Source organism: Macaca nemestrina, chromosome 10 (assembly GCF_043159975.1).
Source record: "Macaca nemestrina isolate mMacNem1 chromosome 10, mMacNem.hap1, whole genome shotgun sequence".
NCBI lineage: Eukaryota > Metazoa > Chordata > Mammalia > Primates > Cercopithecidae > Macaca > Macaca nemestrina.
This window is the reverse complement of record NC_092134.1, coordinates 107,659,198-107,685,335: the sequence shown is the minus strand read 5'-3', so window position 1 is coordinate 107,685,335 and position 26,138 is coordinate 107,659,198. Positions and strand designations below refer to the sequence as shown.

Sequence of the window (26,138 nt, the reverse complement as noted above, 5' to 3'; positions counted from 1 at the left end):
TATGAAATCAGCTTATCTAAATACATTAGGAATGGCCAGCAGGCCTGTTTCATGGAAATTATATTGGTGAATAACTTTGTGGTGAGAAAATCATGAGGTCATGGCCACTATTGCTTTAAAACTAAATGAGCAAATCTTTCGATTAGTTTGCTTTTGCTCTTTCCATAGTCAGAGTTCAGTGGTCATTTTCCTCTTAGAGTTTGACATTCAGAGCATCTCTAAAGCCCAGAAAATAAGAGCAAGGTTAGCTGTTGGGGTTGGGGGTGCGCTGATGAAGTATGAGGTAAGCAATAACCCTAACTGATGAGGTGTGAATATATTGCCTCAAATATTGCTTAGAAGTTTGTGATATGAATTAGAACTATTATGTCTTTGAGATAATCTTAGTACAGACATTATATTTGGAGACTTCTGTGTATTATGTTAGCATATTTTGCTTAAAGAAGTAAGATTCTATACAGTAAAATGGTAGCCAGGGCTGGGGGTCATATCCATTTAAAGAAAAATAATTTTGTTATGGGATACTCTGTGTTGGGGAAGTACTTCTACTTGGTATCTCCTATTCCAGGTTAAAAATCTGAAATCTAGGAGGTGAGCATTGCTAGGATAATCATCTCTTAAGAGTTATAAACATAGCTTCGGCAATAACTCATAAGAAAATACTTGTTTGTTGCTTCTCTATTTCCCCTTTCACATTTCTGAAGGAAGCCCTTTAAACCATGTGTATGTTCATGATATACCAAGTCTTCCCTTATCAAAGTCATATCTAAGTAACTAAGATCTGATGAAGAAAGATTTTTTTAGAAAAAAAATTTGGTGCAAAGAATTATGTCAATATGTTTTTAAAATGTGCTTATTCTTAAGACCCACGTATCTGATCTCAGCACATCCCAGTATTTTGTAAAATGAAAGACTGCCTATTGTTAAACGATGCTCAGGTTTCGATAGAGCAAACAGAATTATACTTGGTGGGAAAGTGGGGTGAGGGGAACAGTCATGGTGGGGAGAAGAGGATGTCTTCTAGAACTGTGTTTATTCTAAGGCAATAACAAGGTTGAATCCCTGTGACTCTATGCTTTGATGTCCTCTGGGTCATCTGGTGATACACCTATTTCCGTGAGTGGTAGGATGTTTATGAAGAAGGTGGTGAAAAAGGCAAGAAAATTTTCCCAGGAATTCTATAATACACTGTAAAAAGATAAACAAGATTAACGCAAAAAAAAAAAAAAAAAATTCTCATGAGGACATTCATGTCTTATTTCTCTGAACTTTATTTGCTACAATACATTTGTCAAGGAATTGTATGTGAATCATCTTTCAATTTAATTTTAGTATAAATATGGTAGGGAATGTAAGTAGAAAAAATGAAGGTGGAACTGTAAGCAGAGGTTATTTAAGAAATAATCTCTGTAATGCAGTGCTTCCCTACCTTTCAAGACACACATTAAAAATGGGAATGTTTGTTAAAATATCCTGAGGTTAGCCAATGAACATGATGGAGGCTGGGAGCTCCAATTACCCCAGGTACTATGCACCACCCCAAGGTGTATACCTGTAGCCCATCTGCAAGGCATAAATCTGTAAATCGTCTGTAACACACTGATGAGAAAGCTCTGCACTAGTGTGATTTTTTGCAAGTAGATTTCCCTCTTTTCCATCTTCATAGGTAATACTCCACATGCACTCAAAGGAAACCTATTTGATCCTCAACTCAGCTGCTTATTTATCAGTAAATGTATGTGATTTGTGCTAATCACAAAAATTATTCTTTACTCTGAGTTTATGAAGAATCTGGCCACTGTCTCAATTACAGATATATGTAACACAAAGGCATTAAATAACTAAAATTCACACAAGCTGAAAGAAAAAGGTATGCTCTTCAGTAAAATATTTTGCATTTCAGGTCTTCTAAGAAATAACCACATCCACCTCATCCTTGTGAGAGGTCTTTATTTCCTAAGTTGATGATGACACAGTAATAAAAAAAAAAGTGTATGAGTCCATCTGTTATCTTCCCTGAGCCCGAAAAACAAAACAACCTATGCTCCAACCCTAATCCCAAATCCCCTCTCTTTCCACATTCACCACCACCAGAGTCATATCCACCCCTTCTTTTTTCTCGATATTGCATGTTGGAAGAGATAATTCAAAAAGTAGTAATTGAGTCATCCAATAGTCTTTAGTTGCAGTAATTTCACACTCTAGCTACACAGTACAATAAACTGGGAAGTTTTTAAAATTTACCTATATCTAGGTGCCGTTAAATACTATTCTATAAGGATGGAGAGACAAGATGCCCCAGATAAAGTAAAATAGTTTGGAAATAATCTGAGGCAATTAATATGCTAAAATGCAATACAAAGATGAGCTCATAGAAAGTACTGATTATTATCGTTAGCATTGAAGTTTTAAAGAACAAGGTTCAGAGGAGCTGGGGCTTGAGATGGAAAGTGCAAAGGATATCCTCAGGTAAAGACCAGAGGAGAGGGCCTGATGAAAGAACAGAGTATGAACACTATAGACGACTCCAGGTAAACTCAGAGTGGTTGTGGAAAAGGAATGAGGTAGGCCTGGTTAGTTTTAATATTCATTTGAGAAGCAATGGGAATTGGTATTACACAACTGGGCAAAATCAGATGATGGAGATACTTGAAAATAACACCAAGAGTTCATCCTGGAGTTCAAGTGATAATTAGAGGCTTTCATTAGAAAGGAAGGAAATGAGATTAGAAAGATAGGACAGTGCCCAAAGTCTTTGGGGTTCTTGAGGGCACCAGTTGAAGACTGACTTCTGCAGCAGGTTTAATGACTTGAATCTATCACCCCTTCTCAATACATACCTTTCTTGTTGTTCATTACTGTGTGAACATCCCTGATAACCAGTTTGTATGTACAACTATTACTATGCATTTGCCTTTATGGAACATGTCTCTGTGATTTCCTATTGCATAGCACCTAACAAAATTTAAGTTATAACAAATATTTCCACAATGGTAATGAGCTCTTCTCTAGTTATATAGTCTTGGATACATCACTTAATCCCTCCACTCTTGGTTTACTACATTTCTGCAATGAAGACACAAGATTTAAGTATTTTCTAATCTTATATATAGCATTAACATCACATAAGTTTCTGATTATCATTCTCAGCCATATAAATGATAACATTTGTAAAGAGAAATTGCTTCATTCATGGCCATTTACTCCCACTAGGTTTGAGCAAACTATTATTTATACAAGGAATTGTGTAACTTTTGTTTTCTCTGGACAGTTCAAAAAAATAACTAATGTTTGACAAGAAGAAAAGAATATTGATCTTATTTATTTTTGTTTTATGGGTTGATAAAGGTAAATTTAAAAATCTGCAGGTTATACACTGTACTGGCATAAATAAGATCAGTAAATGAAAACATCAAACTCTACTGTCATTCATACATGAAATGTACAAAACAAATAGTAATGATTTAAAGATTTTAATACATAATTAAAAATGGACAATTGAGTATTACATAGTTATGTAACACTGATACTGTTAGATATGTGGATGTATATATTCTTTCCAGTAAAATAGTTTCATGCTTATAAAAGTCACCCTAGGTCAACTTGGGACAAAGAAAACAATGTACAGTAGAAATAAACCAAGTATTAAATAGAATATATAGGTAAGGAAAAAATATTATAAAGCAGTTACATTTTTGACACACACACACACACACAAATAAATACACTTTTCCATTATTTGAAGGCAATTCACAATCATTTCCAGGAATTCTGTGAGAATTTAAGGCCATTTGTTCTAAAGAAATGCTTTAATTTAGACACAACTTCACAAAACTGTAATTCTTGTAAAAACTGTACATGCAAAAACTCTTTACAATTATTTGTGGACAGGCAGGTCAGTATATAGGAGTAGGTTATTTCACAAATGTGTTGTGCACTAAGTCACATAGTTGTATATATTTAACTGAGAATTTCACAAAAGACTTCCAGCCTGTGCACCTTGCGTGGCAACATGGAATGGTGATAACAAGAAATCCCAATCAAGAGAGCCAGTATCCCTTTGAATTAAAATATCTAGACAAGATATAATGGAATAAAAAGTTTAAAACATCTGCTACATGGTTCACAGTTAAATAGTCTTAGTTTCAGTCTTTCTAAATAGCATTATTATATCAGGATGCTACTTTTTACAAAGCATTTTCTGTGCATTTATAGCTCACAATGTTTGACTTTTTCTAATTTCTACTTAGTGTTACAAAATACAAACCAAGTGCGGTCTAAATTTAGAACCCAAACTCCATGAAAAGTGCATGTTCAACCAGGAGACACATCTGCTAGGCTTAGACTCCCAAACTCAGCAAACATTGCTGAGAAACTGATTATTAAGCAGATGTAGTTTCTTAAGACAATCCAGTTACTGAGAAATAGAAAAATCATTTTTCCCTTCCCTTATTTGCAATTGTGTTTGTCCAGACAGTCATTCAAAGAGATATTGCTCTTGTGATTATAGCTATTGCAATTTAGAAGACAAAGGATTCCGTATTCAAAACTCTTATTCTTAAGAACGGTTATAAAAGTATTGAAATTTAAAAAGTAGTAACATGTAAACATTGATACAGAGACTGCTTTCCTATACACATAGCAGTCGAAGACAATATTTGAGTTAAAAACATAGTTTGTGCTTTTTTCCAACAATACATTGGAAATTAGCTGTTTCTGTTAAAAAAAAAAAAAAAAGATTTAGAGAAGACATCCGTACTTTGCTTCAAGCATTTAAACAATTTTTCTGTTGCTCATGCAACAACCATATTTACAGTTTTGGTTTAGGAATAGATTTAATTTTGGATCCAAGAAAGCACATTAACCAGTACTGCTGAAACCAAACTGAGAAAAGTATCCCATTGCCTGGTTCATCACAGAGCACCAGGCACAAAGCATGAACTCAGCAGTTCTGATTTGTAGTGACATTAGCATTTCAGAGCACAGTCATATTTGAGTCTGTAACACATGTGTAGGTGGGGTGTATGGGGGAGGCGCAGGTGATGGCTTGATTCCTCGGGCTCTCATATAGGAGAGAAACTGCTCAGGGATCTCAGCTAGGACGTCTTTCGCCAATCTAGCCATGCTCAATACGTGGTTTCCGCTTCTGTCAATATAATCCCTGAATGGCACAAACTAAAACAGAGAAGAAAGAAAGTTACTTCACAGACTTTAGCAGGCTATATAATAAACACAAAAAAATCAACACATGTACACATTTGGTCATAGGAAAATCAGGGAAACTGAGAGTAATGGAGAGACGGATAACAATTATACATTATTAAAATATTCAATAGGCCACGCACGGTGGCTCATGCCTGTAATCACAGCACTTTGGGAGGCCAAGGTGGGCGGATTACCTTAGGTCAGGAGTTCAAGACCAGCCTGGCCAACATGGTGAAACCCTGTCTCTACTAAAAATACAAAAATTAGCTGGGCATGGTGGCACACCCCTGTAATCCCAGTTACTCGGGAGGCTGAGGCAGGAGAATTGCTTGAGCCCGGAAGGCAGAGGTTGCAGTGAGCTGAGATCATGCCACTGCACTTCAGCCTGGCCGACAGAGTGAGACTGTCTCAAAAAAAAAAAAAAAAAAAAAAAAAAGAATTCAATACACTACAAATAGCTATAAGTGACTAAACTTACCTAATATATGCTTTATCTCAAAAGGAACACAATCGTTTTCTATGTTTTTCCCCCAATAACTCATGTCACTTAGTCCTAATATGCTTATTATGTTGCCAAATGTCTTCTGCAGTTTTGGGTTCAATACCTAGCCTGAATCCCAACAGGATGGATCATTTAACCTCTTTGGGGCTTGGTTTCCTCTCAAATGGAGTTAATACATGCCTAATTCAGCTTCCGATATAAAAATACTACCCAATTCTGGATAAGAAACGAGTATTACCCCATTCAGGGTAAAATATAATAGTGTACATTGTTAAAAAGTCCTAAACACATTAAAGTATTTTAATTATTTCTAAGAACAAAAAAATCACATGGAATATGAATACAGAATTCACACAGCTCATATTCATAGAAAGCTGAAATATTCAGTACATTGAGTTTTGCATCATATGTTGATTTTTTAATACCTATTATTTGGGAAGACAGTAAAAATGATCTTGGCATAAGATTTGGGTATATTTCTTATTGAAATATCATCATTCTAACAACACATATTAGGTTGGAGCAAAAAGTAATTGTGGTTTTTGCAGTAAAGTGCGGTTTTGCAATGGCAAAAACTGCAATTACTTTTGCACCACCCTTAATAAAAATGATTACTATATCTTTATATATGTAATTATTTGAGAGCCCTTATCAGTTCAACACCAAATGCTCCTGTAATAGACTGCCTGATTCCACTCTCATTTATAATGGTTACTTAAGTTAATAAACACTGTGCTGTTTGAGGGCATTAGTTCAATTTTCCCTTAGGGGCATAATGATGCTTGACGCAACTTTGAAGTGATTGGAACTGTGAATGTTGTGATAATTTAAGAGCACAGTAATTCTAGGTCTTCAGAGAAAAGGCAAAGTGAAGATATTTTAATATGTTGAACAATTTGAGTACAATATATAAAAATTTGAATTAAATCATTTTTTCTCTGGATGAAGACAAAAAACAATCCTGTCTCATGCTGTAAAATACCATTTTACATTTATTTGGAAAATAAAATAAGTTTGCTTTTTATTTAAAGTTATTCAATATGTGCCTCTGGAAAACAATCATTATAGGAAGGCAGCATTTAAAACGGTCAGGTTGCTACAGGTAAACCAAGAAAAATTTTAAGAAATCAAAGATTAGGTATACTGCCTTTCATTCAGTGAAGGTACTCTCTTTTAAAAGAAGAGAAGAAAATTATTCCTTTCTTTTTAAAATAAGACATTACAAACAAGCACATGTATATGACTAAAATTTTACCTTATTTGTCTTTACCCTATTTCCAGGAGGAAAGCTCAGGGCAGTTTTTAGAAATAGGTATTTAAAAGGTGACATATCTTTCTGCTACTAAGGGCAAGAAAGCTTGCTAAGGGTGCGGGGGAAAAGAAAAACTAACAATAAATGCGATCTTCACTTCAGAAGAGAATGAGGAGAATCAGAACTTTTGTGAAGTCTTTATTCCCTAGCTATGGACAAGATTTGACATTTTTAATAGAAAAAAATCAAAGAGGTATAAAAAAATAAATTGAGGTTAATTTTCTCTCTGAAACTATAATTAGAAAAGAGAAAACAGGAATCAACATAGTTAGCGATTAATGAGAAAATATATCTAATTGTAACTATAATTTACTTCATTCTTATTCTAGAAGGTATAATGCTTTAAATGTTAACATTTAGTAATGTTGGTATGGTTAATATACATACAGTGGTCTTTAGACTTTTTTTGAAGAGTTTTTCTTTTTTTTTTTTTTATAGAAAATGTATGTAACTAATGCATACATTTCAGGGAAATGTTGGCAAGCAGCTGATGCTTCTCTGTGGAAAGGGGAGATCTCCCCTGCTTTTATCTTACCTTTACCTCAACTTTGGTCTCATATTTTTAATTCTTTACCTTGCTTCCGCATTATGGACATTAAACTCATTTAAGTTTTTACCTCCCTATTCTCAGAAACTTTGGAATTAGACTTCCTAGTTTCAAAGCCTGGTCTGCTGCCTGTTGCCTGCATGATCTTGAGCAGGTTATTTTCTACTCTTTGCCTGTTTCTTCTTCTAGAAAATAAAAACCAGATGGCTTCACTGCAAATTCTACCAAACTTTTAGAGAACTAACATGAATTATTCTCAAACTGTTTTTTTAAATTGAAGGAAAGAAACTGGCCAGCAACCTAGCTTAAAGGATCCTCCATAATGGCCATGCAAGTCTATGCACAGATGGAAGAATAGACACTGCAGGAGCTGATAAAGTATTTCTTTGGTGGTCGGGACCAAGCCTTTCAGGTCCATTCCAAGATGGGCGAATAGGAACAGCTCTGGTCTGCAGCTCCCAGTGTGATAGACGCAGAAGATGGGTGATTTCTGCATTTCCAACTGAGGTACCTAGTTCATCTCATTGGGACTGGTTGGACAGTGGGTGCAGCCCACAGAGGGCAAGCCAAAGCAGTATGGGGCATCACCTCACCTGCGAAGTACAAGAGGTTGGGGGATTTCCCTTTCCTAGCCAAGGGAAGCCATAACAGACTGTGACAGACTGTACCTGGAAAAAGGGGACACTTCTGCCCAAATACTGTACTTTTCCCACAGTCTTAGCAACTGGCAGACCAGCAGCTTCTCTCCCGTGCCTGGCTCGGTGAGTCCCACGCCCACGGAGCCTTGCTCACTGCTAGCACAGCAGTCTGAGATCAACCTACGAAGCTGCAGCCTGGCAGGGGGAGGGGCATCTGCCATTGCCGAGGCTTGAGTAGGTAAACAAAGCGGCTGGGAAGCTTGAACTGGGGGGAGCCCACCACAGCTCAGCAAGGCCTACTGCCTCTATAAATTCTATCTCTGTGGGCAGGGCACAGCTGAACAAAAGGCAGCAGAAAGTTCTGAAGACTTAGACAGCCCTGTCTGACAGCTCTGAAGAGAGCACTGGTTCTCCCAGCATGGCATTTGAGCTCTGAGAATGGACAGACTGCCTCCTCAAGTGGGTTGTTGACCCCTGTGTAGCATAACTGGGAGACACCTCCCAGTAGGGGCTGATAGACACCTCATACAGCTCAGTGCCCCTCTGGGACGAAGCTTCCAGAGGAAGGATCAGACAGTAATATTTGCTGTTCTGCAATATTTGCTGTTCTGCAGCCTCCACTGGTGATACCCAGCCAAACAGGGTCTGGAGTGGACCCCCAGCAAACTCTAACAGACCTACAGCTGAGGGACCTGTTAGAAGGAAAACTAACAAACAGAAAGGAATAGCATCAACATCAACAAAAAGGACATCCACACCAAAACCCCATCTGTAGGCCACCAACATCAAAGACCAAAGGTAGATAAAACCACAAAGATGGGAAGAAAAACCAGAGCAGAAAAGCTGAAAATTCTAAAAACCAGAGTGCCTCTTCTCTACCAAAGTATCACAGCTCTTTGACAGCAATGGAACAAAGCTGGATGGAGAATGACTTTGATGAGTTGACAGAAGTAGGCTTCTTCGAGTTAAAGGAGATGTTCTCAGCCATCACAAGGAAGCTAAAAACCTTGAAAAAAGGTTAGACGAATGGCTAACTAGAATAAACAGTGTAGAGAAGAACTTAAATGACCTGATGGAGCTGAAAACCATGGCACGAGAACTTTGTGATGCATGCACAAGCTTCAGTAGCCGACTCAATCAAGTGGAAGAAAGGATATCAGTGATTGAAGATCAAATTAATGAAATAAAGCAAGAAGACAAGATTAGAGAAAAAAGAGTAAAAAGAAATGAACAAAGCCTCCAAGAAATACAGGACTATGTGAAAAGACCAAATCTACGTTTGATGTGTGTACCTGAAAGTCATGGGGAGAATGGAACCAAGTTGGAAAACACTCTTCAGGATATTAACCAGGAGAACTTTCCCAACCTAGCAAGGCAAGCCAAGATTCAAATTCAGGAAATACAGAGAACACCAAAAGGTACTCCTTGAGAAGAGCAACCCCAAGACACATAATTGTCAGATTCACCAAGGTTGAAATGAAGGAAAAAATGTTAAAGGCAGCTAGAGACAAAGGCTGGGTTACCCACAAAGGGAATTCCATTAGAGTAACAGTGGATCTCTCAGAAGAAACCGTACAAGCCAGAAGAGAGTGGGAGCCAATATTCAACATTCTTAAGGAAAAGAATTTTCAACCCAGAATTTCATATCCAGCCAAACTAAGCTTCATAAGTGAAGGAGAAATAAAATCCTTTACAGGCAAGCAAATGCTGATTGATTTTGTCACCACCAGGCCTGCCTTACAAGAGCTCCTGAAGGAAGCACTAAACATGGAAAGGAACAACCAGTACCAGCCACTGCAAAAACATGCCAAATTGTAAAGACCATTAATGCTATTAAGAAACTGCATCAATTAATGGGCAAAATAACCAGCTAACATCATAATGACAGATCAAATTCACACATAAAAATATTAACCTTAAATGTAAATGGGCTAAATACCCCAATTAAAAGACACAGACTGGCAAACTGGATAGTAAAGATCCATCAGTATCCTATACTCAGGAGACCAATCTCACATGCAGAGACACACATAGGCTCAAAGTGAAGGGATGGAGGAAGATTTACCAAGCAAATGGAAAGCAAAAAAACTGGAGGGGTTGCAATGCTAGTCTGATAAAACAGACTTTAAATCGACAAAGATCAAAAAAGACAAAGGCCATTACATAATGGTAAAGGGATCAACGCAACAAGAAGAGCTAACTAACCTAAATATATATGCACCCAATACAGGAGCACCCAGATTCATAAAGCAAGTCCTTAGAGACCTACAAAGAGACTTAGACTCCCACACAATAATAATGGGAGACTTTAACACCCCACTGTCAATATTAGATCAACTAGACAGAAAGTTAACAAGGATATCCAGGATTTGAACTCAGCTCTGCACCAAGCATACCTAATAGACATCTACAGAACTCTCTACCCCAAATCAACAGAATATACATTCTTCTCAGCACCACATTGCACTTATTCTAAAATTGACCACATAATTGGAAGTAAAGCACTCCTCCCCAAATGTAAAAGAACAAAAATCACAACAAACTCTCTCTCAGACCACAGTGAAATCAAATTAGAACTCAGAATTAAGAAACTAATGCAAAACCGCACAACTACATGGAAACTGAACAATCTGCTCCTGAATGACTACTGGGTAAATAGCGAAATGAAGGCAGAAATAATGATGTTCTTTGAAACCAATGAGAACAAAGACACAATGTACCAGAATTGCTGGGACACATTTAAAGCAGTGTTTAGAGGGAAATTTATAGCACTAAATGCCCACAACAGAAAGCAGGAAAGATCTAAAATCGACACCCTAATATCACAATTAAAAGAACTAGAGAAGCAAGAGCAAACAAATCAAAAAGCCAGCAGAAGGCAGGAAATAACTAAGATCAGAGCAGAAATGAAGGTGATAGAGACACAAAAAACCCTTCAGAAAAATCAGTGAATCCAGGAGCTGGTTTTTGGAAAAGCTCAACAAAATTGATAGACCACTAGCAAGACTAATAAAGAAGAAAAGTGAGAAGAATTAAATAGATGCAATAAAAAATGATAAAGGGGATATCACCACTGATCCCACAGAAATACAAACTACCATCAGAGAATACTATAAACACCTATATGCAAATAAACTAGAAATTCTAGAAGAAATGGATAAATTCCTTGACACATATACCCTCCCAAGACTAAACCAGGAAGAAGTTGAATCTCTGAATAAACCAATAACAGGCTCTGAAATTGAGGCAATAATTAATAGCCTACCAACCAAAAATCACAAGTATTTCTAAACACCAATAACAGACAAACAGCCAGATCATGAGTGAATTCAATTCACAATGGCTACACATAAAATAAAATACTTAGGAATCCAACTGACAAGGGATGTGAAGGACCTCTTCAAGGAGAACTACAAACCACTGCTCAATGAAATAAGAGGACACAAACCAATGGAAGAACATTCCATGCTCATGGATAGGAAGAATCAATATCATGAAAATGGCCATACTGCCCAAGGTAATTTGTAGATTCAATGCCATCCCCATCAAGCTACCGATGACTGTCTTCACAGAACTGGAAAAAACTACTTTAAAGTTCATATGGAACCAAAAAAGAGGCCACATTGCCAAGACAATCCTAAGCCAAAAGAACAAAGCTGGAGGCATCACGCCACCTGACTTCCAACTATACTAGAAGGCTATAGTAACCAAAGCAGCACGGTACTGGTACCAAAACAGAGCTATAGACCAATGGATCAGAACAGAGGCCTCAGAAACAACACTGCATATTCTCACTCACAGGTGGGAATTGAACAATGAGAACACTTGGACACAGGGTGGGGAACATCACACACCAGGGCCTGTGGGGGGCTCGGGGAGAGACAGTATTAGGAGAAATACCTAATATAAATGATGAGTTGATGGGTGCAGCAAAGCAACATGGCACATGTATACCTGTGTAACAAACCTGCATATTGTATACATGTACCCTAGAATTTAATGTAATAAAAATAAATAAGTAAATAAAATTGAAGGGGAATGAATTCTTCCAAATGTATTCCACAAGGCTAGAACTACCCTAATATACCAAAAACCAGAAAAGGACACAACAACAACAAAAATCTACAGGTTAGTATTCCTGATGAATACAGACACAAACATCTTGAACGAAATACTAGCAAACCAAATACAACAGCACATCAAAAAGATTATACACCATGATCAAGTAGGATTTATCCCAGGAATGCAAGGATGGTTCAATGTGTGCAAATCAATAAATGTGACACATCATATGAACAGAATGAAAGCAAGAAAAAAAAAACAAAAAACACATCATCTCAATAGATGCAGAAAAAGCATTTGATAAAATACAACATCTCTTCAGGATAAAAATTATCTGTAAATTAGGTGCAGAAGGAACATACCTCAACACAGTAAAGGCCAATATGACAAACCCACAGCTAATATCATAGTGAAAGGAAAAAAGTTGAAAACTTTTCCTCAAAGAACTGGAACAAGAGAAAGATGCCCATTTTCACCATCCTTATTCAACATGGCACTGGAAGTCCTAGCCAGAGAAATTAGGCAACAGAAAGAAATGAACAGCATCCAAACTGGAAAGTAAGAGATTAAGTTATCCCTGTTTGCATTTGACATGATTGTATATAAGGAAAACCCTGAGAATACCACAACACAACTGTCAGAAGTAATAAGTGAATTCAGAAAAGTTGTAAGATACAAAATCAACATACAAAAATCAGTGACCTTTTTTATACCAATAGCAAACTAGTTGAAAAAGAAATCAAGAAAGCAATCCCATTTATAATAGCCCCCCCCAAAAAAAAAAACTAGAAATAAGTTTAATCAAAGAGGTGAAAGCTCTCTACAATAAAAAACTATAAAACACTGATGAAAGAAATTTAGGAAGACACACAAAAATAAAAATTTCATGTTCATGGATTGGATTAATATTTTTAAATGACCATACTACCCAAAGCAATCTACAGATTTAAAGTAATACCTGTCAAAATGCCAAGACATTCTTTACAGAAATAGAAAAACACAATCCTAAAATTTGTGTGGTGCCACATAAGACTCCAAATAGCCAAAGCAATTCTGAGCCAGAAGAAGAAAGCTGAAGGTATCACATTACCAGACTTCAAAATATATTACATAGCCATAGAAACCAAAACAGGAAGGCACTGGCATAAAAACAGACACATAGACCAATGGAACAGAATAGAGAACTCAGAAATAAATCCACATATTTACAGCCAACTGATTTTTGCCAAATGCATTAAGAACATACACTGGGGAAAGATCACCCTTTCCATTAAATGGTGGTGGGATAACTGGATATCCACATGCAGAAGAATGAAACTACACTCTTATCTATCACCATATAAAAATCAACTCAAAATGGGTTAAAGACTTAAATGTAAGATCCTAAACTATGAAAATACTAGAAAAAAACCATAGGGGAAATGCATCAGGACATGAGTAGGCAAAAAATTGTATGAATAAGGCCTCCAAACTTAGGCAACAAAAGTAAAACTACATAAATGGCATTAAATTAAGCTAAAATCTTCTCAACAGCAAAGGAAGTAATCAAGAGAGTGAAGAAACAACATTTTATTCATCTAATAAGATTAATATCCAGAATATACAATGAATTCAAACAATAGCAAAACAAAAAAACAAACCAAAAACCCGCAAAGAATCTGATTTTAAAATGGGCAAGTGACCTAAACAGATATTTCTCAAAAAAAGCCACACAAATCGCCAAAAGTAATGAGAAAATGCGGAAAAATCACTATTTATCAGATAAATGCAAATCAAAACCACAGTGAGATATCATCTCATCCCAGTTAGAATGGCTATTACCAAAAAGACAAAAATGGCAAATATTGATAAGGATGTAGAGAAAAGGGAACTCATACATTGTTGGTGGGAATGTAAATTATTACAACCATTATGGAAAACAGAACTACCATAAGCTTCAGCAATTCCACTACTGGGTATTTATCCACATGAAAGGAAACCAGTATGTCAAATAAATAGCTGTATTCCCATGTTTATTGCAGCATTATTCACAATAGCCAGGATATGATATTGACCTAAGTGTCCATTAACAGATGAATGGATAAGGAAAGTGTAGCATATGTACACAATGAAATACTATTCCGCCATAAAAAATGAAATTCTGTCATTTGTGGCAACATGGATAAGCCTGGAGGACATTATGTTAACTGAAATAAGCCAGGCATAGAAAAATAAATATATATGTTCTCCCTCATATGTGTAAGCTAAAAAAGTTGATATCGTAGCAATAGAGAGTAGAAAAGCAGTTACTATAGGCTGGGAAGGATAGGTCGGGAAAGAGGAGTAAGGAGACTGTGGTTCATGGATACAAAATTACAGCTAGATAGGAGGAATAAATTCTGTTGTTCTCTAGCCCTGTAGGGTTACCATAGTTAATTATTATTTACTGCATATTTTTGAATAGCTAGAAAACAGAATTTTGAATGTCCCCGACCAAAAAAATAAATGTCTGAGATATGGGTATGCTATCCCTGATAGAATAATCACACATTGCATACATGTAATGAAATATCACATTGTACCCTAGAAATATGTATAATTATGTCAATAAAATAATACCTATTTCATTGTTTTGTATTAAATAAGTTAAAACTTAAAGTGCTTAAACAGTAGCAGTTCAATTTGTAATATGTATTATATATGAAAGCCATCATTATAATTACTTTTCTATTCATTAACTTACACCTTTATATAGTCAATATAAAGCAATTTTGAAAATAGTTTTCAATTTATATTCATATCAAGCTTTAATGAAGATTATTATCAATTTTATCTCTTTCAAATTTGAATACAGTATCAGTTCATCTAAAACAGTAATTCCTGGCCTTTTTAAATTTTAAAACACTGTTGTTTCACCTTTTCAGCAAGTCCCACAGGATATGCAGATGTTTTTTAATTGAGGTAAATTGAATTTCACTTTTAAGAATTTTATGACACTCTGGAACCTCAAAGCTAAGGCTCATAATCATCACTGTTCTTAGAATACACACAGTTCTACTCTTCTTTAAAACAGTTTATAAATAACAGGTAAAAAAGAAATCCTCAATTTCAACCTAGAATGGGAGTATGTATCACATTTAGCTTAGGTTTGTTAGGTAAGCACAGAGTCTGATATTCCATTTGGACATTAGGGGGCACTGCCTACAGGTTGAGAACAACTGTCATAGAAGTCAGGGTTATCAAACAGGAGTATCCTTCATCCCACACTTATATCTGGAGTAGGATAAAAAAAAGTCACTAGCCTAAACTAAACCTTTTCCAAAGGAACATTTATTTCTTCAGTCATGTCACAAGGTACTTTATAAATGAGAGAAAAGACAATGACTTCAGAAATTTCCTATACCTCTTATTTCAGATCTTAAAACTTTCATGGCAAAATTGCCCTCTTTCTTGGAAGATTGCTCATATCCTTTTATTTTTACAGGTTTCCACTCAACTTCTTAGGCCACTCTGTTTATTACCTCTATTAGTCCATCATTTCTGATCCCTGTACCTGGGAACCTCTTGTCCAAAATAATTCCCACACATTTGTGAATGCATGTTGACCACATGGTAATTTGGACCCTTATAATATTTAGAAGAATAAATCAATTTTTCTTTGTACTAATTTATCACATTCATATAAAGAATACCAATAAATGCATTTTATTCTATAGGAAGTATGGTATACTTGTTACTCTACATCTTTTTTCAGCACCCACCAGCATAGGGAAAATGTTCCACATGGCTGCTCTAACTGCTTGCTTTGCCTATTCGTAAAAACAAGTTTGAATTAGTTTGGACAAATGGGCTTTTAGTTGCTGCTCTGCTCAGTTTTGCTGGATTGTTCCTACTGTGCAGAGCTCCATTAGTGATTTTCAAGTCTAAGCCCTCAAGGTTATTATTCTTTTAATGGAAAATATGATTTAAATATAATTTTTAAGGAAATGATAGGCTGGCCCAGCAGCTACATGCAGCCAGGGGGAATGGCACTGCATTATACACAATGGCCAATCCATAGCATAAACAAATAGAAAGCCTTTATGTATATTGACTTAAGAAAATAAGTCACCTAAGTTTTAGACTAATAACCATCCTGCTTACTATTTATACTATAGTGACATGAAATTAAATAATGAGGCCATGAGACTTAATCACACATAAAACTTACTACCTTGTCATATGTTAGGGCACAGCTACTATGAAATAGTGACAAAAAATGCCTTCCCACTGGACTGCACAGATGTACTGTACTGATAATCATTTATTGAGCAACTGGTATTTGGGAAGTCTTCTGCTAGGAGATTTAGCACAATATGTCATTTAATATTCACAAGAATCTTATATACTTTGAATGCACATAAGAAGAAACTGAAAGAAAGTTTAATGAACTTATCCAGGATCAGCTCTGAGTATGTCAGAATCACTATTTGAACTCAAATGGATCTGACTTGAATTCATTAGCCACTTCGGTAATATAAAAAGGGTAATAGATCTTAATAATTTTCATTAAAATTTTGTCTTTTAGGACAGTGCATTATAATAGGAGTAACACCGGTTTTAGAACCAGAACACTCTTGGAAATCTGGATCTACCAACTTATGACCTAAATAACTTTTGTTCTGGGGCTGGCTTCAGTTTTTTTTTATCTGTAAATAACTTTAAGACAAACAATGACCGGTATTTTTAGGAAGATACAAAGTAATATGGGGACAAAGTGAAAATTCATCCAGGTGTGGCGAGTGAGGTCTTTGGAGAGAGCTGTGTGACAGGCTCTATGTTGAGAAATTTCAAAGTATAGGATTTCAATCAGCACAGATGAGGAGGAAGAGTATTCCAGGTAAAATGACAAGTGAAAATAAAAGCAAGAACCACGGAAATGTGTGATGTGAAGTTAGTTTATTAAGATAAAGTACAGTGTGTTTGTCTGTTTCTGTGTGTATTTAGCTAAAGAAGAGCCTGAAGGCCGGGCGCGGTGGCTCATGCTTGTAATCCCAGCACTTTGGGAGGCCGAGGCGGGTGGATCACGAGGTCAGGAGATTGAGACCACGGTGAAACCCCGTCTCTACTAAAAATACAAAAAAATTAGCCGGGCAAGGTGGCGGGCGCCTGTAGTCCCAACTACTCCCGAGGCTAAGGCAGGAGAACGGCGTGAACCCGGGAGGCGGAGCTTGCAGTGAGCGAGATCGCGCCACTGCACTCCAGCCTGGGCGACAGAGCGAGACTCCGTCTCAAAAAAAAAAAAAAAGAGCCTGAAATCAGGTCACGGATAATCTTAAATGCCATGTTTAGGTGTTAGAATCAAAATTATACAGAATACATCTTAAGAATTTTAGAATCAGACATTTTAGGATTAAATCCTCGTCCACTTCTCATTAGCTGGGTGACTGTGGACAAGAGGAATTGAGCTAGCTTCATGTCCTTTTTTTTTGTAAAATGCAATAATCAAAGTACCTGTCACATAAAGTAAATTAAGGACTGAGTGATATAATGCTATAGCTCTTAGCCTGCCTAGCACATGAAACACTTAATAAAGGGTTAAATCTTCATTATATGAAAAGGAAGGTATTTAATATTTAGTATAATAATAAAACCCTATCTACTACCCCCAATTTTCTGCTGAACCTCAGCTACATACTATTATTTGCCACCTTAGGGTTTTCTTTATCCACTTGAGAAATCTGGAATTTCAATTGTGTTGTGTGTATAAACTGGATTCACTTCAAACAGTGAGAAATGGAAAGCAGAAATAGACCCTATTATCTGATAATATTTTAGAGAATTGGTTTACAGTTTTTTTCTGACCATGGGAAGATTGAAAATATTATCCTGCATGTACACTTGCAACCCCACTATTCTAAATATTCAAGAGTGTTTCTCTCCTTTAAAATAATTTGCTTTAAAAACTTTTTAGTGACTGGTAGAACCTGGAAAACTCTGATGGTGGAATGTTTAGCCTTATTCAAGGTGAGAGAGGAGGTGCCAATTCTTTTACACAATGTGAATGTAAATGATCAATCTGATATGTAAAGTACTGACCACCACTTAGAAACTTCTCCATGACAGTAGAAAAGAGTACATTGAATCTCTAAGTCAATGCAGGAATGTAAGTCAAGATGCCACTGTCATTAAGGGTGCCACTAATTTCCTAGGGACATTTTAATTTCTTGTTCAGTAAATGTTAAGACCTCACTATTCTTCAGTTCAACTTTACATGGTAGAATCCCTTGAGTGTTCACCTGTATCCCCAGGTGTGTTCAAAATCTTTGGGATCCCAGTGTTACTTTATGGTGATAGAAGTCAGAATCCTTCAGCTTTTTTTTTTTTTTTTTTTCATTTTTGAGACGGAGTTTCACTCCTGTTGTCCAGGCTGGAGTGCAATGGTATGATCTTGGCTCACTGCAATCTCCGCCTCCTGGGTTCGAGCAATTCTCTTGCCTCAGCTTCCCAAGTAACTGAGGTTACATGCGCCTGCCACCACACCCAGGTAATTTTTTTTGTATTTTTAGTAGAGATGGGGTTTCACCATGTTGGCCAGGCAGGTCTTGAACTACTGACCTCAGGCTATCCTCCCACCTTGGCCTCCCAAAGTGCTGGGAATACAGGCGTGAGGCACTGCGCCCGGTCGGATTCTGACTTTCAAGAAGCAAAAACTTACATAATTATACTAATATATACCTACGCTATTGGTAAGTAACAAAGTATTTTATGTCTGTTACTTCCTTTGAGACTCACAACATCAAGGGAGGAGCAAAGATGAAAGAATTTGGAGTCTACCAATAATGAAACAAAGACAGAGAAATTTTTTTTACTTGTTCAAGACCACAGTGACAAATGTATAGTTTCACAGATCATCGGTGACCGATCTCAATATTCTGTTCAATGTAATATATCTATTGATTGATTAGTTTCATGATCAAGGACAATTTTTATTAATGCAAATAGGTTGTCACTAACATAACCTACTGGCCTTCTTAAAAGGAACCTTAATCATGTGAGCAATCTTAGCTATTTCCTAATGAAGAAAGTAATACCACGCTTCTCTTAAGCATCATTTAAATGGAACTATGAGATATGAGGTTGCCTCTGCTAACTTGGTAAAAATGCATTAGGACAGCAACATAACACATTCTAAACACTTCAAATTCATACTTCCATGCAGTAATTCGATTTTTTTGAAACTGAAAGGATATTATAGAGAGATTTTAAATAAAGTGTAATTACTTAGACCTTTAACTATGTTGATGAGGTTAAGGTGAATAATCATGTGTCTAATTATGAAAGAAACACATAATGGGCCGGGCGCAGTGGCTCACACTTGTAATCCCAGCACTTTGGGAGGCCGAGGCAGGTGGATCACAAGGTCAGGAGATGGAGACCATTCTGGCTAAAATGGCGAAACTCTGTCTCTACTAAAAAAACACACAAAAAAATTAGCCGGGCATGGTGGCGGGCACCTGTAGTCCCAGCTACTCAAGAGGCTGAGGCAGGAGCATAGTGTGAACCCAGGAGGCGGAGCTTGCAGTGAGCTGAGATTGCAACACTGCACTCCAGCCTGGGCGACAGAGCGAGAGCGAGACTCCGTCTCAAAAAAAAAAAAAAAAGAAAAAACCAAAAAAAAAAAAAAAGAAAAAACAAAAACACATAATGAGCTTCTTAAGCAAATGACAATATCACCAAGTTCCTTTTCTCAGCTGCTTTTAACCTAATCATTTATGTGAATGTGATTTTTACTGTATCAAGTTCTTTAGGTTGAAAAGCTTACATCATATTCAATTATCTTTTTTAAAAAAACTATTTTACAGAAGTTTTTATTTTAAAATTTAATTTTGCTGGCTAATGAAGAATAATTACTTTTGAATCTTTATCAACATTACTCTTTATATTATCATACTAACAGATTACTTTATATTATTACTTCCTCAAATTATTTCAAGTATTTTTTGTTGTTCTTTTGTCTAAAAGTTCTATTTCAGGAATGTATTTTATATGCATGATCTCACTTAATCTTCACAATTCTATTTATTCCCCAAAACACTGAAATATAGAAAGCTTATCCAAGTTATCATAGTGGAAAAGTCAGAATTAGAACCAAATTCTGTATGATCCCTGATAGAGCAGGAGCACAGTCATCTCGGACAAACACGGCCACTGTAAGTTCCAGCTCTCTTTCTAGCCTCATGCATTTTAAGGAAATTACTTCTCTTCTAACTACAAGCAGCCACAAAGAGCAGACAATAAAACACAGATAAGACAGCTTGGGCGCAGAGGGAGGTGGGAGGAAAAGTCTCTCAGGTAACTGCCAAACTTTACCCTTATACAATGGGCCCAATAAAACAGTGGGCCTTAGTAAACACATTCCTTTCCCTTCAGGTGCGCTAAGATAGGGAAGCTAAACGCAGACTCGGAAGGATATGCCTGAAGTTGCAGAAAGATGTATAGGAGCAGACACACAACTCTCCCTCCCAGATAAGCACAACAAAGAGACACAGAAGCAATCCAAGCCTCTGATAAACTCTCCCACCCTGAATCCTTAAAAACTCTTGGTCTGTAAGAGAGTGTGGCTTCTGACCTAATTCAGTCAAAAGTCCCTCCCAGGTTTGAAATAAACCTGTTGACTGTGGAGCCACCCTTTGTGTTTCTCTGCTCTTTCTTCAATTCTTACAATCACAAATTATTTTCTATTAATGACTGTATTATGGGTGAATATATATGTTACTATTTAGGAAATAATATTAAAGTTCATTGTTTGCTCCCTTAAAATTTTGATACCATGTGCTCAAATGGTACTGAGACCTTCTTCCTTTTCCTATCCAAAAAGATATACTTCACAGCTTGTTTTCCATTCTGACATACTAAAAAATATGGAAATTTTATGCAACTATTTAGCTGAATTAACACCTTGTTTTCAATTATAAATTTTAATTACATTTAATTACTGATTGTTTATATTCACTTCCAGAATAATAGGCTTTAGTTAAGTATTTTTCTTAATTCTAGCCTTTTCTATATGTAGATATAATTTTTTTATATATGACATATTTTAGAATCTGTTTCGTTATTTTTTCTTAACCATAATCTATGAGGGAAGTATGAAAATACATACAAAGTTTTTGGTATATTTTTACCAAATTTATTTACTCTGAGTATCTACCAGATTAAAATATATTTAGTTTTTGTTGAGACTAATAAATAGAAAAGCATCATTAAAAAAACTGTTATATTTCTAGCTTCTAATTTTGTTAAAATATCCCAGTGATATTTTCTAGCAATAGTAAAGTAGGAAAAGATTTATTTCTTACCTGTACAATGTCTCTTTCAGCATATTTTCCTCTAGAGGAGACTCTTACATCATCTCCATCCAATTCAACCATTGCTTTAAGAGAAAATATGATCATTTATTCAGTACATTTCAGCCAAATACTAAAACAATGTGGACAGTAAGGAAATCAAGATGTATGAAGTAGCAAAATGTCCTATGAAAAGAAAGCAAGCATGTTGATCCCTTCAGGTCTTCATTTCTCACACAAAACTTGACTAAGTGTGCATTTTACAGACAAAGTGAGCCAAGATCTTGTGTGACTCTTTGAAAGGTGAGCAGAGCCAGTCATTGTGAAACTGTTTCTGAGTCTCTCTCTCCATTCTACCAGTTCTAAACTTCGGATTATATGGTTCCATGACTGAGCAAGTGATGTTAATCCATCAAATTTTAATTTTTCTTTCTAATTTAAGAAGCTTGGCCTTAATCATCATAGAATTTTCAATTACAAGTTGAACTTTATTTTTACTGAAACTACGGCAAAGTCATACACATACACATACACACATGCACATACACACACTGCCCAATTTTTACTTTACAAACATATTTAAAAACAGAGGCATTTTCTCTGCTCTTATACTGATTGGATAAAGTATGATTTTTCTGAAGTACAATTTTTTTGTTGATTAAGAAATAATTCTGACATTTCCTAGATCAGTTGGTATTTGGAAGTGCTGCGATATAATGGGACAGCTGGTGATACAGTAATGCCATGCTGCAATTAAGAACATTTTCTAGGGTTTATTAAGTTTTCAGTGAGAATTCTCTAAATAATTAATTACATGAGGAATGCTAATTTGTGCTTGTATAATTCTATTACTGTTATTTCATTTTGTATACATATGACATTCACCAGACTCCAGAGAGCCACTTACAATTATAATTTTGGCCTCATCACCTCTCTACCTGACTCCAATACTGCTCAGTCAGCATACAATCCTCACTTCTTTACTCTTTTCTTCGGTGCTTAGATAATGTATTTGGGTTAAAAACATTCTTTTCAATTTTACTTTTCTACACATGTTCATGAGTCAATGCTTGGGCTGAAACATTGCGAGTATACAAATGAACGGAGAGCTACTGTTCAATAATTTGTCAAGGTGTACAATATATATCATAATTATGTAAAAACTATATTATCAATAATAAGATAATTATCCCAATGCAAAAGACATGTTTTAATCTCCCTTACTTCTTGGATATGTAAATATAACTTATTATGTTCAAATATTTTCAGTGATTAATTCTTTTTATATCTAAATTTGCTTTTACAATTTTCACATTACTTTGGGACATAAATACGCACCAATGGTAACATCCAGTGGTCACAAACACTTCTCCATTATTCTTTAACATGTTAATAATTTACAACAATTACCCTATACTCATGCTAAAATGGGAAACAAGGATTAGATGATAATCTAGGTCTCACTTTCCACAATCCTCTACAATCCCCATTGGTCTTTGTTTCATTCCAATTAATGAAAAAAAGGACAGTCATTTAGGCAATACTGTATTAGCATGAGGTCCTATAAAATATCTCCCACTTTTCAGCATGTCCCATGGTTTAAAACACTGTAGACAGCAAGAAGTGGAGGCTATGCTTTTGAGAGAAACAAGAGAGATGGTGTGTAAGTGGTGGAGGGGTCAGGTCTACTCTTCAGGTTTGCAGACCATCTGGTCCTCAAGCAGACGGAGATTATGAACCCCAGTCTCCCACCATTACCTCTTCCTGGAAAGGTGTATGAGACAGATCTGCATTTCTTTCTACCCATGGGAGACACAATGAAGTTAGAAACCCTTTTATTTATCCCCTTCGTCCAACTCGAATCAAAGCAGATAGCCAGATGCTGCTTTAATTTGACTTTTTGGCTGCCTTTTAAGTATAAAGAAATCTTGCTTTGAGAAATCTTTCTTCACAATAAAGGTTCTTTTTTCAGGAGTGAAAAAGAGTCACTGGGGAAATTTATGTAGATAGTTTTCAAATGGTCTTATCAAAATACAGAGTTAAATTTAAATACTCAATCTAACAGTTTATTCTTATTTCCTCTACCTTCAAAGGACAGATGGCAAAATATTGTATTTCTTGCCCATGCAAACAATGTCTTTCAGGTTAAAAAATGTGTAGATGTTGGATTTATGTGGTTAGCTGATGAAATCTGTCATATGGTTTGGCTCTGTGTCCCCACCCAAATCTCATGTCAAATTGTAATTCCCATTCTCATTGAGGGAGGGACCTGTAATCCCCACATGTAGAGGGAGAGAAGTGACTGGATTATGGGGGTGGTTCCCCCATGCTGTTCTTGTGATAGTGAGTGAATTCTCACAAGATCTTATGGTTTTATAAATAGCCTTCTTTCCTGCCCTCTCACATGCTCTCACTCTCTCCTGCCACCATGTAGGATGTGCCCATTTCCCCTTCCACTGTGATTCTAAGTTTTCTGAGGCCTACCCAGCCATGTGTAACTGTGAGTCAATTAAACCTCTTTCGTTTATAAATTACCCAGTCTCGGGTATTTCTTTATAGCAGTGTGAAAATGGACTAATACAATTTGCGAGTTGGATCTCCGTCAGTCAGTTCATATATGTGTGATATATACACTTACTCTAGAGTAGATTTGGAAGTGCCATGAGAGGCTCCTCTGATAGGACAGCAACAATTTGACTAGTCAGATATTTTTCTATATTAAACATGAGTTTAATATATGAACTTTTTTTTTTAGCCAGGAAGAGATGTGTTTTGAAAGGAAAAAAAGAAAAATACTTCAGAGAAGCATCTATTGTCTCCTAGCAGAATAATCTACTTTTCTAGTACTGGGCCCTAAGTTTTTCTATCCCATTAAAACTTCCATCATGGTGAAAACAGAAACCAGGTGTTACAGGAGCCTAATTCCCTGTTCCCATGTTTCCAGAGGAAAATTTCACTCTAACTTCTGGGAAGGCAACTTCCCTTTTCATCTACAATCTTCATTTACCTTTCTGCATGGAAAGAGGAATAGGATTACTAAGATTAGGAGAAATAACTGAGCTTGAATCACTCTCATTTGGAGCAGCACCATTTAAGTGTAATTTCTCTCAGTGGCATGCTTAATAAGCAAAACTCTGCCTCTTTCTATAAGGAGAAGTCCTGGAGATAAGAATGAGATAATTTAATCTGGCGGGGGGGCGGGGGGGAGGGAAGTAATGGGAATGTGATTATTCACAGGTTAACCCAAGTTCTCAAATTCTGCATTGCTAGTAATAAGGCTGATAGAGTGATCAGAATGATTCTTGAATATATATTTTTTTCAGTTAGTTCAGGACCTCAGAGAAAGAAATGATGAATTACCATACCTTAAAACCCGAACAAATTTTCTGGGAACTAAAGAAACAAAGAAAATAAATACCTGTGGCTATTGGATAAGGACAGTAGCCAAACGGCTGTGTCTGCTGCTCTGTATAGAAATATATTACCAGAAATATATACCAGGAAGGGTCAGTGGCTTTGCATTTATGAATCAGGTGTGGGGGCTCTCAAAGAAAAAGAACTGATTGAGGTTTACCATCTCTGAGGTCATATGCCTAATGGTGGACTTCCATAGGAGTCTGAGAGACCTGAGATATACCCATGAAAGATATATCCTTCAATGGCAAAAGCAAATAGTAGTCAAAGAAGAAAGTGTGAGTTATTTTAGCCAATTGGTGAAGTTTGTGAATCACAGTCTATCATTAATTAATGCAGATTATCAAGTGTGCAAAGCATGGACAGGAAAGATGTCTTAGCCTTCCTGTCTCCAGAGAGGTATCTGAAATTCATGTCTGAAGTACAACTCAAGTAGATGCTAATAGAGATAGAGAAAATATCAGCAGAAGCAGTGTCAGTGAGGGATAAATGACTTGCTTTTGAAACTGTAAGTTTATAATGCTAGAAAGGATGACCAGCCAAGATTAGAATTTAGGGACTCCAGGGTCAGCAATACAACTTGCCTGTGGTGCTTTACCTGAGACTGACAGCTCTGTGTTATCCTCATGGAGGAGGGACTGGTCATTAAATAAGAATCACCCCAGTGATAATTACACTCTAGTTAGCCACCTATGTGCCTAAGTTAACCAGTAACTTACCAAAGATTGTTTCAATAATTCTAAAACCATTCTCATTTCCAAAGCCTCAAGCTAAATAAGCTGCCATTGTTAATATAAAACACCTGAACCGGGTGAATATTATGTGTCTGCGTACTTGCTGTCTGGCACAGAGTTCTCTTAAAGGAATTTATCAGATGACTAGAAACATTTACCCAGATCACTCGTTAACACAAACATTTGTCTCTTAATGGGCATTTGAACAAGGCTTGAGCCTAAATGAAAAACTACCCAGCATGCCAATTTAGCATAATTATGTAAAGTCTCATTAAATTTCAGCTGGTCAGCTCCATTTTCATTTTACTTTGCTCTTTCATATGACACAACTTCTTTATTTATAAGGCTAATGTCTATCAACTAGCTAGAGCCTGAAAACCCATTAAATTGGCATATTATGCTTATGTTAACATTTC

The 26,138-nt window shown here is 36.2% G+C and overlaps 1 protein-coding gene across 4 annotated transcripts in view; it reads right to left on the bottom strand.

Annotated features, from left to right (window-relative positions):
• Positions 1 to 3,302: 3,302 nt before the first annotated feature.
• LOC105496899 (copine 8) overlaps positions 3,303 to 26,138 on the bottom strand; it is a 240,662-nt gene continuing 217,826 nt past the window's right edge. For all 4 annotated transcript variants that reach the window (XM_071071896.1, XM_071071895.1, XM_011767544.3 and 1 more), the window contains 2 exons: positions 21,587 to 21,660; positions 3,303 to 5,175 (listed from right to left, as the gene is read on the bottom strand). In XM_071071896.1, coding sequence (XP_070927997.1) covers positions 4,987 to 5,175; positions 21,587 to 21,660 — 263 coding nt within the window. In that variant the 3' untranslated portion in view covers positions 3,303 to 4,986. The remainder of the gene's footprint in view (positions 5,176 to 21,586; positions 21,661 to 26,138) is intronic.